The sequence below is a fragment of the Seriola aureovittata genome, chromosome 9 (assembly GCF_021018895.1).
Source record: "Seriola aureovittata isolate HTS-2021-v1 ecotype China chromosome 9, ASM2101889v1, whole genome shotgun sequence".
Lineage (NCBI taxonomy): Eukaryota > Metazoa > Chordata > Actinopteri > Carangiformes > Carangidae > Seriola > Seriola aureovittata.
In genome coordinates, this window is record NC_079372.1 from 20,465,677 (window position 1) to 20,480,748 (window position 15,072).

At 42.4% G+C, this 15,072-nt stretch overlaps 1 protein-coding gene across 1 annotated transcript; it reads left to right on the top strand.

The window, feature by feature from the left end:
* The first annotated feature begins 2,993 nt into the window (after window positions 1-2,993).
* Window positions 2,994-6,753, top strand: LOC130175046 (transmembrane protein 26). Its single transcript, XM_056385311.1, has 3 exons — window positions 2,994-3,193; window positions 5,283-5,427; window positions 6,001-6,753. Exons 1-3 carry the CDS (start codon window positions 3,000-3,002, stop codon window positions 6,751-6,753), a joined length of 1,092 nt encoding a protein of 363 aa, XP_056241286.1. The 5' UTR covers window positions 2,994-2,999.
* Window positions 6,754-15,072: the final 8,319 nt, after the last annotated feature.

The window sequence follows — 15,072 nt, forward strand, 5'->3', positions numbered from 1 at the left end:
TGGGGGGGGCCACCAGCATCTCCTCTCCCCTCCAGCTGCACCGTGTTTTTGTGTGTGCGGAGGCCAGGGAGCAAGACTGTTATCGGGGCCAGCAGCGTGGAGGCAGAGCAGGCATGGGTGGGAGCAGGGCAGGGCTGGGTGCTCTCTGAACAGGGAGCGCGGCAGGCCGGCTTCTCCCAGGGAGATAACTTTGTTCTGGGCCAGGAGAGATGACATCATGACGGATGGCGATGAAGATGTGGGCGCAAGGGGCAGGAAACGTTATCTTCTACAATGGCACCAAGGAGACGGAGACACACACACACACACACACACACACACACACACACACACACACACACTTGTGGAACGCACTACAGCTTCCTTATACTCTACTCTAGTGGGCTTGAACAGTAGTCACTCCCCATTGAACACACACAGACACACACACACACACACACACACACACACACACACACACACACTTCTTACATGACGGCTCATCCAGCAGTGTCTGGGAGGTGGCTGTCATTTAAAAGGAGACAGATACAGACCAGGTCAGTGAGTGTGACTGTTGAGGTGTGTTCGTTTTCTACCACACAGCAGCAGAAGTTTTGGGAAACGCACTGAGGACCCTGATCTCAGCGAGGAGTCCAGCTCACACTGTAGGTCTGTACGGCACGCTGTCATACATATTACATAGATTCTGTTTCGAGGCATATTGGTATTCACGGTAACAGCACACAACAATACTCTGCCTGTTTTTGATTCAGATGATGAGACATTTCAGTGTCTCTCTCTAAGAAGACAAACTTCTACAGGGGTTAGTTAATGTTCTAACTGACTACTGTACTGATGGTGAATAAATCTTTTACTGACGACACATTTTAAGTTGCCAGGGTGTCGAACTGCAGACCTGATAGTTTCTTCTAACAACTCTTTGTTGATTATTTAATAACGTTTTAAAATTGCAGATGACTTATGTCTTATATTTGCTAGAAAGGGAGAAATGTGTGAAACTGTTTTTAACAACTTCCTAACATTTTATTGCAAAAACCATGTTCCTATGCGTTACGCTGGGAGCACACTGCCTGTGTGGCGTGAGCGTGGCGGCCGCCGTCACTGAGCTGCTGCATGTGTGTTCACACCGGCTGCATCGCTGCTACAGTCAGCTCTATCTCACTACATAGAGTTACTGCTAAGCGGGTTACTGACATGTTGGATTTCTTTTCATTTATAAAGCATTCTTGAATAAATTACCAGCGCACTTTAAGTATCGATTCCCTTAAAACATTAGGACAGTTTAGAAATATAGTTTTAAATTTTTTAAATCGTAATGTTCCTGAATTTAATTGTTTTTATTATTGCTTTTGTAATCTGGGCATCATTGAAAATGAGGGTCACCCCTCAATGTATCTTAGAGAAAATAAATAAATAAAGGTTGATTATAAATTGATATCAAATTTATTTTTGACAGAAAATTTCACTGTGTCCACATGCAGCTGCTAAAATGGTAATATGTCTGTATCATATTCAGATTCAGACTAGACAGAGACAACTATAGAGGAAGGTGTCAGTTATATGTGATGTTGCTAGTATGATGATATCAACAGGTCTGTTTCTGCTGGGAGACGCACGTCACGTGAAAAATAGACGAGAAACTGAATCTATAAGATCACACAATGCAGCCTCGGGGTGTGAGACGCACGTGTCACGCAGGCAATGTGTCCCCTCTAACCTACGGTGGCTGACAAGGGCAAATTTGCTGCAATGGCCCAGAACACTTCTATCAGGAGAAACGAGCTGCTACATGTGATGCAGGAAGACAAAACAAAAAAACATGAACAGCAAACACGCTGCAAATACAGAAACAATGCAACAACTAAAACACATGAACCTCCAAAACAAATGCAACTGTCAGCCACCATACTAACCTGTTAATGTGTGCTGAAATTAAAACTAAGACGTTCCGCAGCTGCCACGCACACACGCCACGCCACGCATCCAGGGTGTTCCCGGCCTTAGACAAAGAAAACATAGAACTGTGTTTCATAGTATGCCACCTTAACCAACAAGCAACCAGGATGCCGCCATGTTAGCGCTGCTTTCAAGTCATCACAATAATCCACAGAGATCCAGAGATCAAATTTAAGCAAATGCATGCAAAGCCTCCTCGAGTCCTTTAATATTGACTGAAGATCAGTCTAACTCTTTGCTTACAAATCACTGCTCGCTTTGAGTTCCCCCAAAGCTCCGAAGCTTTTATAGCGCTGACTAATTGACAAGTGAGGACTGTTTTCACACTGACATCATGTAATAGTTATTGATAATGAAGCCTGAACTTAGGGATGTGATGTGTAATGATGCGGGCGGTTACATTTTTTATGTTTGGTGGGGCTTCTGGCAGCCCGACAATGATATTCTGTGTGAGTTTAGTCCTAAGATTTAGTGCAAAATGCAATCAGATTGAAGTGGCCTTGGGCAGTTTCTCACTCTTTCCCGAGTTTATTACAGTAATACACCAGAAAAACTACAGAACATAAACCACTTTATTGTTGCAACCTTTGAGACCCCGTTAACAAAAGTTTGAAGAGCTTCTCATTTATATCTTCTTTCTCTCTCTCTTTCTCTGCAACTTTTGTTATCAGTTTCGTCTTTTAAAATTGTTGATTCACAACTTTATGTTTATTGACTATTCCATCATGAACTGTTTGAGCTTTTTTTTTTTTTTTTTGGGGCGAAAAACGCTGACTCAGCATCAACTTTCATCGACCTTGCACCATGAATGATTTGTTGAAAAATAAATGTTGCAACAAAAAGGATTTTTCTGCTTAGTCATTTAACATTATGGCCCCTCTATTTAACACAGTGTGAATCAGTAAATTACGGAAAGAGGACGTCCAAGGATGCACCGGGTGGCAAATCCACCAAAACTCAATATACAATCAATATTTTGATTTAAAAGAAAAACATGATGAAGCTTCTGATTATCTTCTGTGCAGGTTTTCTGCGGCCGAACTATGTGTCGTGTCTTGAACATCCTGTTGGCTTTGCTGAGTCGCTTCCTGTTCGCGGTCCACGGGGTGGTGACAGTGTGGCGCGTGGTGGCCATTAAAGGGGAGCCGCTCTATTGGCTGCTGCTGACGGGTGTGGCTCTGCTGGGCGTGGAAATGGCCGTCACACTGAAGTGCACCCGTAACGCCGAGTGGAAATGGTAACGCTTTTGGGTCATGCACACAAAGCACCAAAACCTAGAAAACCTAACATGTTCCTATATATTCAACACAATACACAGTTAATATCAGGAAGTCTTTACATTTAAGTTGTTCTAATTATCAGATGACACAAGACGCATGCATGTATTATTATTATCAAAAGTACAATAATACTAATCGTGTTGATAGTATCAGTAGTTTCTGTCTTTTTCTATTTGGGGAAATAGATTTTTATTTTAGCTAAATATAAATCGTTGAGTGTTGCTCAACATTTATCAAAGACGTTCTGTGTGCATGTGTCCTTCAGTCCTTTGACCTCGTCATCATTTATCAACTGAACATTCAGTTCAATTCAATTTATTTTAGTCTTCATTAATATTTATACATAGTGAATAGACATAGAAATATACATACCAATAATGGCCTAAAAAGTTTTGGCTGAAGTTAAAAAAGAACTACACATTGTTAATTCATTACCACAACTCATCCACAGGATTTGACAGATGTGCACCTTCTTTTTATATTTGTCTGTACCCTTGTTTTTTTAAAGTATTTAAATGTATTTAATCCCCTCAGTTCATACGGACTTTCTGATTTCAAACAAATTTATTTTGTGCTTTCTACATTATCTGTGCAACAGGTCATTTTAAAGCATTAAAGAATGAATAAACAGTGGGTTGGTTGGTTCCTAGCATAATTCAAATATGCCAATTTTTTGTAAGATATTTATGAGTCATGTTAAATCAGAATCAAAAATGTAAATGTGAGGATGACACTGAATTTGGCTTAAAAGGGGAATGTTTTCAAAATATTGATCTTGTATTAGAGGGAACTGTGCTCCTGTAGCTTATCCTGATTTTCACAAATTCTGAACAAGATTAATCCTCCATTAAGACTCTACGGTCAAGCAAGCGTTTCTACATAGGCACAGCAGGGCTACAGAGCTAAATGCTAACATAGCATGCGCACAGTGACAACGCTAACACGTTAATGTTTCGCAGGTGCAATGTTTAACATCTCATTTAGCATGCTAATATTAGCTAATTAGCATTAAACACAGTAACAGCAGTTGAGATGTTTCAGTCTTTTAGCTACACTGTTAGCATTGGCTAAACTTAGCTGCTTTTGTAAAGTTGTTCTCGTGTCCCTTTAATGGTTAAACAACAAGAAACAAATAATCGAACATGTGTGAAAGGGTTCTCACTCTCTCTCTCTCTGTTTGTGGGCGAAATTAGCATGTATGAGCCAGATGCTAACACGCTGCTTTCCCTCTGTTTAAAGCGGTGACATGAGGATTGAGGTGTTGCAGCCAGACTTTGTAAAACTGTTTTGTGTGGGGAGTAAATAACTTTCGAACTTGTAAATGTGTGAAGACTTTACAACCCATCTGCCCAGGGCGGAGAGAGTCGGCTGGTGTGTGTGTGTGTGTGTGAGGCCTGTAATATTCTCTGCCACCATATTCCCTGATATCCTCTGCAACTCTGTCTCTCTTTCACTGTCTATCAAAAACAAATATATCCCTCTGCTGTGTTATTGCTCTGTCTTTCACTGAGCCGATGCTCTGAGCCTGCTATCACTTCTCTGTCACAGCCGCTCTCACTGCCTTGACTCATTTTCTGACCTGCAGAAATTTGGCTTGAGTAAACATAAGCTGACGTCAACCCCTTTATTATGTGAGCCCCAAACGGATATAAGCATTTAGTTTCACACCTCAGTCAACACCAGGCGGCTTCTCATTCAAAAAACTGCAGCTCTCCGGTTCGTCCTCAGTGAACATCCTCAGACACAGGCTTTCTTCAGGCCTCTCTCTTTCTCAGAGTCTTACTTTGAAGTCCTCTCCTCATGGAGAAGGCTTTGCACTGTCAAGTGGGATTTGCATATATGATGAGAATAATTGCCTGTCTGAAATTCGATGCTTCTTTTGGAAGAAAAAAAAAAGACTAGACTCTCCTCCTCTTTCTTCTTTAGCAAGCGGCAAAAAATAAATAAATAAATAAATAAAACCGTGTCACTAAAAATAACCTACCCCCACCTCCTCTCCCCCCTCCGCCCCCTCTTCATCCCTCTCCTTTGGCGGTCCTCTTTTAGGTTCTCCCCCATGGTTTTCCTCTACCTCAGTACTGTCATTCCATCCATTTGGTTTCTGGAGCTGAGCCTGCTGCAGTCCAAGCTGCCCGTCAACAGTTCCTCCGGCCCCGAGCTTCGTTTGCTGGCTCACATCCCGATCACAGCGGTAGGCATTCCCAACACAAAACTGCCCTCCCCGCCTCACCCTCCATACAGCCACATTAAAGCAACACCTGATATCAGATAAGATTTAAATCTGGCAAGGGGGGGTGGATAAACTATTAGTTGCAGGAAATGTGTAATAGACACATTTAGATGAAGTCCTGATAGGCTCCTGCTTGAAAAACTCTCAGATCTCTCCCCTTCTGGGATGGTTTTAGTGCAGTTTCTTTCATGTAGGATTTGGGAGCTTTTTTGGCCCTTGGCTGTGCTCGAGGCTGGGTGGCAGCTTTTTTGAAGACGTAGTGTTTCAGGAACGTCGGGTGCTGTCAGGATAAACCCAGTGAACCCTGACACAATGAAGAGCTGACTCACAAATCATCAGAATCATATCCACACCACAGAGGAGACGGCTGGTGTGTTTCAGTGATTACACACACCCGAGATAAAATATTGTAGTATGTTCATGATACAAATGACTGATCAAAAAACATGTTGAAACAGCAAAGAAACCCAGAAAGGGAATTCTCCGCTGTGTATCGAACTGAAGTAACCAGATGCTGCTGTTTCCTTCACCCAGGGCATTGTGGAGCTGGATCCAGAGAACTGGGTGGCTGGCCTGGAGCAAACCATGCTCATAGTGTTGGTTCTGGGGCGCTGGCTGATGCCCAAGGGGGACATGTCCCGGGACCAGCTGTCCCAGCTCCTCATGGTCTACGTGGGACTGGGTGCCGACATCCTGGACATCTTCGACACCTTCAGGGAACCCGAAGTCAAAACCAACCGGGCAGTCGTCATCGTGGGCCTGGCCCTCTTCTCCTGGGCGCTCATGCAGTTTCCTCTGGTGCTCACTCAGACTCGACCCTCAAAGGGCGAGTCGGGCGGTCTCCTCTGCTGCCCTGGTGCCCCGCCCTCGTTTGCCTCCTGCTGCTCCAGCGAAGTGTGGAGCTTGCTGCTCACAGTGGGACTCCAAGACGGCCCGTTCCTGCTCTACCGGCTCTACCTCATGGTTCAGGAGCAGGTGCTGAACCAGCTCATGATCTTCTTCACCTGCAAGAACATCCTCATTGTCCTGCTGGAGCTCTACCGGATCTTTGTGGTTCAGTGCGAGCAGCGGGTGGGGGACTGGGGTTTGGAGAGGTGCGCCGCTCTGGTGCTCTGGTGTCGAGCCCAGGGGGGCGGGGAGGTGGAGGAGGAGAAACAGGAGGACACAGGGAGAGAGGAGCGGTGTGGGGAGCAGAGCTGTCATTCAGACACAGAGACCGGGACTGAGAGGGAGGAAGATCACAGAGGTGTCCAGGTACAGAAAAGCTCAAAATGCCGTGAGGCATGACTTGGGGGGTGGGAGGAGGGGTGGTGGGGTGAGGGGGGGTGGGGGGGTTGTGGCTTTCACACACCAAGAGAAAAGTCGAAACCATCTGCCATCTCTTGCGTCTAAGCCTCATTCAGAGAGACAGTCCGGCTCTCTGGAGGTTCAGGAACTACAAATAGAGAAGAGAATAAGTCCCACCTGAAAAAGATCAGAGATGAATTTATGCAACTCCCTTTGATAAAACCTGAGATTCAGTCAGAGGAGGTTCCTCCACTGAAGAAAACCAGCTCAACAAGTCTAACATGAACCGTCGCTCTCTTTAATACATGAAGGAATTAAAACGTTAAAGCTGAAAACAAATGATCATATGATTTATGCTTTACAGTCCAACTAATTTGTTTTAATCAGCAGCTGCATGGGATAATGGGATTTCATTATGTTGTGCATATGCATTTCTAATAAAATGATGATGATGATGATGATGTCTTTGACAGGAAACAATATGGTGTGATCTGAATCAGTGTGGCAGTTTGAGATGATGATAACATGCCTTGCTTTAATTAATAAACCTTTTCTAATAAAGACGCCTCAGAGAAGCAAGAGTGCAGATTTTTTCTTTTTCCTCTCGTCACCATGAGATGGCAGTGTTGCCAAGTCGACCGCAGCCCCGCAGTAACATACAGTGTTTACTTGACTGGAACATGTATGGCAGTTACATAGAGAGAGAAAAACTGAGAGAACAGCACAGGAACACAGCGGCAGTGTTGAAGTTGGTATGAAAATCTCTGCGATGAAACAACGAGGAGGATGTAGGAATCCATGTGATAAATTAATCTAAAAAGATACAGTCACCTTCAGGCGACGGCGATGTAATTAACAGTCTAGTCAACGTGGAGACACCTCATACAGGAGGAGAGTGAAGAGGTTTGCTTCGTTTGTCAGGGTTCATTTTCCTCTCGAGCACAATCAGCCCATGGAAGCCTCTTCGAGAGCTCGCTGCATTTTTATTATGTCTGCAAAAGCACACTCGTGATTATGTGGGAGTTGTTCAAGTTCAACGTGATTTGCTCTCACTCTTTTCTCTCTGTTGAGAGATGGAAGGTGCTTTTTTTTTCTTCTTCTGTTTTTTTAGATATTCCTCCACAGCCCCATAAAAGCAGGGAGAGCCTCTTTGAGAGCCTCTAAAGACAGAGAAAATGTTTGATCCGGAGCGCGGGGGTCTCAAGGTTTCAAGCCACTTCACGATGGGGATAAACAGACGCAGCACAATCCCTCCCCTGGCCTCCCCTCCCCTCCTCTCCCCTCCCCTCGCTCCAGACAATACCCTCTCCTGTCAAACCAGAGCTGCGAGGCAGACCTTCTGCATTTATGGATGACCCTCTCACTCTGTGTCTCTTGCACCCACGTTGGGCAGACTGGGGAATGAAGAGCAACTGCAATTCAATCAGAGGCCTTTTCGAGCGCTGCCTTGTATCTGTGTCCATCAAATTGCTGTACTTCACCTCAGCCCGCCAGATGATGATAGGAGGTGAAGCTCTGAACGAGTTAGGACTCTGTGTTTTCAATAAGCTCTTGATAAAAGAAAGATAAAGACAGAAGGAGAAGAGGGAGAGAAAGAGAGAGCACTTATGTGTTTTCCTCTTTTTGTTGTAGGCTATCAGCTTGAATACACAAAGCTTAGAACATGAGCAAGATTTCCTAAATCGACGACTGTAGGCTACTTCCAGAGAATTTGCTGGAGAGCACTTCTGTGTTTCCTCTGTTTCATCCTTGTGGAGGCACTTTGCTCTAAATTATTGATGGTGGAGCCAACTCTTAAGAGAAAGATGAGAAAAAGTAAAGGAGAGTCCCCCCCACTGAGATAAATTAATTCTCCCAGAAACATAATGCGACACGATGCCAAATCTACAAGGTCACTCCCAGGGAGATGACATCACACGAGGGCGCAGCTTCTTCCCAGCACCTTAGTTTTTTATTTTCGGGGAGAATCCGATATTCCTCCTGACAACATGATGTGGGCAACACAATAGGGTGATGAAAGAGCGGCTTGCTTGTGAAGAGAGTCCTTTTCCTCTTCAGATTAACTGCATGCTTTAACAAGATTGTGTGGGCATGTGGGAGGATGGGGATGTCAGCTGATCCACGGGCTGCCCTACATAGATAGAGAGAGAGAAAGAGAGCGTGGAAACTCAAAAGCCTGCAACTCCACTGCACATGGATGTATGAAAAAATAAAAAATAAAAATCAACCCTCAACAAGCCCTCAACTGTAAAATATCTGTTCACTGGGACGCGAGCGATGCTGCCTTCAGGTGCTCTTTAAAAGCTCCTACGTGTACATCTCTGATTAGATCGAGTCATTAAGCAACATAAAGAGCAAAGTCTCTCTGCACGTGACGCCGTTTCCCAACTGAATCTTTCAAACTTGAAAAAAAGTGGAAGGACCGATCGCTGACAACACACCGGTGATGAGAGCGTTAGTGAAGGTACTCAACCAGACGCTCTTAGCATTTTGTAGTTACAGTCTGGCCCTTGAACAGATTTTGATAAGAGCTTTGATAAAAGACTGAGATCAAAGTTTGTGCAAATCAATGATGGAACTTGTTGCACATTCAAGTGTGTTTTCTTAAAAAATAGTTCAAATTCTGATTTGATCAAATGTCTGTATTAACAGAAAGTATTTTTTTAATTCTCACTAAATTTGAACTAATTTAGACTTTTTTCTGACTGACAAAACTCAGACTTTGATCAGCAGAGTTTTTTCACAGATCTGAAAACACAAATCCAGACTTTATGAATTCTGATGTAAAGTTTATTGATTGATTTAAACTTTTACTGTGAAAATCTGACTATAGATTCACTTGATGAGGACTTTCTTAAAATTGGAACTTCATGTACACGGATTTGTCTCACTTCAATTTTCACTTCAAATCTATTTTCTTCTCTCTGTCTTTAACGTCCAGATTACTTTGAAATCTTCTCACTCGTAATCCTCAAATTAATCTCAGAGCTGATATCTCATGTGGCTCTGCTCCTCTTCCTGTCGACAAGGACTACAAACAGACAATCTGTTGGACTACAACTACAGAAGCCTGACAGATCCTGTCCCTGTGTCATTGTCTTAAAAATAAAACACAAATGTACCCTCTTTTATTTTGTATTTGGTTGTAGTGGCAGGTCTGGGTTAAACCAGCAGGGGGCCCCAGGACAAAAATTGAGCTGCATGCACGATTTGAAACTCAATCTTTTGGTTCATATTCAGTAAGAAAATTTGCAATTTCGCCAAAACAAAACAAAACAAATAACCCAACGAGTGATGCGCTATCTCCACGACAACCGTGCATGACAACTCTTTCTACTGAGGAAGACCCCGAGATGTAGTTAAAAGCTCTGGATGAAGCTTTTGTTTTTTGGTTTTTTTTTTTGCCAATAAGCAACTGCTGCTCCAAAGGTCAAGAATAAACGTTTGGATCTGAAGGGAAAAAATGAATCAGATAGCCACAAACTAATGGTCATACAGTGGATTTCCTCCGGGGCCCCTGCGGGGTCTGGGGGCCGCTGCCTGCCTTCAATCCAGCCTTGTGTGTTGGCTGCTATTTTTGTTAGAAAAAAAAAAAAGAAACTGTGCAGAAGCAGAAAGAAGATAAAGCATGTAAATGATGTTTTGAGTTATTCACAACAAACACAGTGGTGAATACAATTTGTAGAGAAAACAATTCAAACTCAGAGCGAGCAGAGATCAAGGTCCGAGTCTTCCCAGGAATTTATTTGCATGAGGAGATATCACATCCCTCTAACTGTGTGATGTCAATAACCTACACTGATTTAATAACAACACAACAGTAAATATGAAGTTGTACTTCTCCAGTAGTTATTACAAGGTCTATTGAGCAATTAAACTTCCGACTAGCTGCCTGAAAAAGCTTGCATTCCTAAACACAAGGTAAACATGGTATTGATTTTTCCAACAGACCCTGAAGGCTACAGAAGTCGTAATGAAACGAGAGAGAGAGAGAGAGCGGCAGAGAGAGAGAGAGAGAGAGAGAGAGAGAGAGAGAGAGAGAGGTAGAGCCAGAGGGAGATTCACTCAACCTGAGCAGGTGCGTGACAGCGTGGAGCGTTTTCACCACATGCCACAATTTCCCTATTTTGTGTCAAACCAATCAGGAAGTCCAAACACGCAGAGGCGCGCCTCATCAGCCTCAGTCCCACAGATAAACCCGTCAACATGCCACCGAAACGTGACAGCCAGAGAGGAAGAGTGAAAAACAAAGGCAAACTTCAAATGAACTCCAGAAACTTTCTGACAGGCGGCTGAGGATCCACCTATAACACCGCCTCATGTTACGCCACGGATGGCAAAATAATGAGCTTTACTTCACTGGTTGTGGATCACGGGTGCTACAGTACATAACTGTCTCTTGTTTTCACACTTTATAGGCTACGATGATGTAGAGGTGCTGTTCAGGCCTAATTTATGGCAAACCAACAGTGTAACTTTTAAATTGCTCAAATGCTCTGGACATAATGTGGTCTGCTCCCAGACATCTAGACACGTCCATGAATCACCATTGACAAAATTAAAGCTACGTGAGCTAGCTTCTCTTAATGAGGAGCAGTAGTGCTCTCTGATTCAGTCCTGAGGCGTTCAGGCGTCCTGCAGAGAGAAGTCATTTCACCCTTCTTTTCAGAAGATGATGTATATGAACTGAGGTATTAAGGTTCAAGAAAGCTGGTAACATCTGGCAATAACCCACCTATTTGACAGGACTGTGACTTTATCCCGATCTCATCAAACTCCCCTGCAGATTTCTACAACGCACATCAGTGATCATCATGCAGTCTGCAGATATATCACCCGAGAGTCTTCAACCTACATTCCCATTAGTGTTCTGCCAACACAAGAACAAAGGTAGGGGTCAATCAACCCCTGTCAGGGTGGTAGATGTGGGAAACTGGTTCTCAGGAAGTGGAACAACACGTCTCTGGAAAGAAAGGAGCCTGGGCTGGTGACGAAGTCGGTCATTTGTTCTCTAATCTGTTGCTCATGTCTGCAGGACGCTGTCATTTAAAATAATATTACCAATGGCAGTTTCAAAGAGAGATTCATACGACGGCTCTCTGAACTGCAAGCTCTACAGTTGAGGTTTGACACAACTGAAACTGCTTGGTTAATGTTAGGTTAATAATGGTCACACACTTTGACACAACCCCTTCTGTTCCACGTTAGTTTTCCAGTTAGTAGAGATATTTACAAACGTCATGATCAAATCCAGAAAGCAGTTGTGCTGACGTGGACAAGATACTGTTTATGTATCGTACATTAACACAAGACTAAGAGTCTACAGCCACACCGACTTAAGTGTTAAGAGTTAAATGGTAACATTAACATAATGATGTTTTGGTAAGATTCACCATGTTAACTGTCTCAGTTTAGCATGTTAGATTGCATTTGCTACTTGGTACAAAACACAAACTACACCTGAGGCTGCTGCTTATGTCATCAGTTTGCAAGAAATAGAAAGAAAATATTTGAAAAACAAAAACCAAACCAAACCAAACCAAACCAAAACAAAACAAAACAAAACAAAACAAAACAAAACAAAACAAACCAAACAAAACAAACCAAACCAAACCAAAACAAAACAAAACAAAACAAACAAAACAAACCAAACCAAACCAAACCAAAACAAAACAAAACAAAACAAAACAAAACAAAACAAAACAAAACAAAACAAAACAAAACAAAACAAAACAAAACAAAACAAAACAAAACAAAACAAAACAAAACAAAACAAAACAAAACAAAACAAACCAAAACAAAACAAAACAAAGTACTGGACACAATTAAATTCTTACCTCTGGAGGAACTAGACAAAGTAATTAAAATTCATCCTCTTGGTCCGGTGAATGTCTGAATAAAATTTCATGGCCATCCGGTTGTTTTTGGGGGATTTTAATTCTGGATAAATTCATCTCATGCATCTACACATAAAGAACCTGCTTTGTGAAGAACAGGCAGAAGATTTCTTCAGAAACTTTTGAACTTTTTGAATCAGCTTTTTCTGAAACTTTCATCCGTATCTCCAAGTCTTCCTCAGCAGATAGCTGTTCATGCTTTGATTTGAATATGTAATTATGTAGGGCTTTCCTTTTATAGAGCCAGAGTATTAACTGATTCAGGGCGTCACCTCCGTGCTCTGAATGAGTTTGCTCAGTTTAACTTTCCAGCTAATCCCTGATCCAAAGACAAACCAAAGCTTGAAAAGACCATTAGCTCCTCAGGTGCCTGATAACTTCAGCTTGTTGTCTCTCAGCCTTATTTATATTCATTTCATTTTTCTGCAGTGTTAATTGCTTCTGTAACCAATTTTATGCAGAATGCAAAAGTGAGCAATGAATATGAAATCCCTCTCTAAACAGAGCATTCACAATTCCTACCCACATGGCAGTTTTGGAGATAACTGCTACGACAGCTCGCAGTTTTGTCATTCAATCTCAGGCCACAGAGGATGTATTGTTGAAATATTAATTGGCCGCCTCCTTTGCCATCCCCCAGTTCCTCTGTGCTGGGAGAGCTGCCACTTTCCCCCATTTCCAATCAGCAACATGGCCTCTGGTCATGGAGGGCAAGGCCACATCGGGACACCAGTTCTAATGAGGAAGTACAGTCGACCGTCTGACTGGACGACATAATTAGAACAGTTGAGAGGGCGCTCAGTGAACAAACACATTTTGGAATTTAGCTCAAGTGTTGTTTGAGCCATATGCCCTGTGATATCCCCACATTATGATGCCGATGTCCTAATTCTGTCCTCCGCCAAGGAGATGGGCTTCTCCTGACTCATTACACTTCACACATGCAGCCACTGAGTTCTTGTTGGTTGAAAGATTGGTAAATTAATGTCAAATTAATTGTGGGAGCATATTCCAACATGCTCAATACAAAGCAGTGATTCATAGTTGGACTTAAATTAAAATAATAGACATGGAGGACACAGAAGAACTGTTGGGGAAACTGCTTGGAAAGTGTAGCGAGCTAAGCTACACCAATATGACAGACATAGTTTACTACCTCAGAAGCAACTTTTTACATTTATTTATTTTTTAATCTAACCAACAAAAGTGTTCAGTTCAATTGTTTGAACTTAATCATTTACTATTCATTTGCTTTGTTTGATTTTATTGTCTTTTAAATGCAGTTTTCTTAAAGTAGCTGTTTGTAAGTTTTGCTATTGCTAACTAGCTTACGTTAGCATCACTAGCTGTTTACTTACTAGTCTAGAGGAAACAAGGTGAGTTCAGCATTAAACTTCATTCTTTTACTCACAAACAGCTGCCTCCAGACGTAGAAAGAAAGAAACACCAATGTTAACTCTTGTGTCTATCACGTCTTTTCTTCTACTGAAGTTAGCATGCTAACCAGCTAGCCCCCGCTAGCGACTCACTGTAGCCTCCAATCTGCTCTGAAGACGTAGTGCTGCTCAGATGGCGTATTATAACCTCTTGTCTTGTAAACACAACAATGGCTGAAGCTCTTGTCAAGTGACAATCACCACCAGCCGCTGCTGAGACCACGTTCAGCGACAGAGAAAACGTACAAATAGCCCCTTTTAAATGTCTTATTTTTAATGCAAGATGTCTGTGAAGATACTCAGTCATGCAGGTCAGGATTATCTAAGAAAAGCTGAATAGTGGAGTTAGTTGTAGATACCTGAAGACGTTTCAGCTCTAATCCAAGAGGCTTCATCATCCAGGTATTAAACCTGTGTGGGGTCGTTATCGAGGCGATGGAGTGACATACTGATCCATCATTTCATTTCAGACTGCAGCAGAGATTCACTGTGCTTGAGGTTCAGAAAACTGCACAACTTGATCAATAAAAGAGTGAAAAGCTATTTGATTGAGGAAGCAGTGATGCTACTGAGAGACATAGCTTCTGCCCATCACTGACCACTGACACTGCTATTATCCTGCATTTTAATGTAAACACTTTGGATACACAAAATTAAATCAACAACAAACATTTTATATATAAATACATTAAAAAAAAAACATGGATATTTGTGATGGTTTCTGAATGACTGATATAAAACCTTTGAGTCACCACTCCAGGAAAATCTAAAAATTTGTGCAAAGAGGGGAGAAGAGTCACCTGACTGTGATAGGCTGAAAGACCTGTCAATCAAACACCCACACCTAAACACAAACCACTTCAAACATTAAAACCCCCTAATTTTTCCTGAGGATTGATGGTGGGGGGAAATTATGGATTAACATAAGAGTGAAGTTGAAGTTTTTCATGAACTCATCAAGTATTTTGAGAGACTGATGTTAGTAG

What these genes read in the sequence shown, in the direction of transcription:
- LOC130175046 (XM_056385311.1), top strand. Translation starts at nt 3,000, where the DNA reads ATGTGTCGTGTCTTGAACATCCTGTTGGCTTTGCTGAGTCGCTTCCTG. An exon ending in CGTAACGCCGAGTGGAAATG is followed by an intron (nt 3,194 to 5,282) that starts GTAACGCTTTTG and finishes GTCCTCTTTTAG; the next exon opens with GTTCTCCCCCATGGTTTTCC. An exon ending in CTCACATCCCGATCACAGCG is followed by an intron (nt 5,428 to 6,000) that starts GTAGGCATTCCC and finishes TCCTTCACCCAG; the next exon opens with GGCATTGTGGAGCTGGATCC.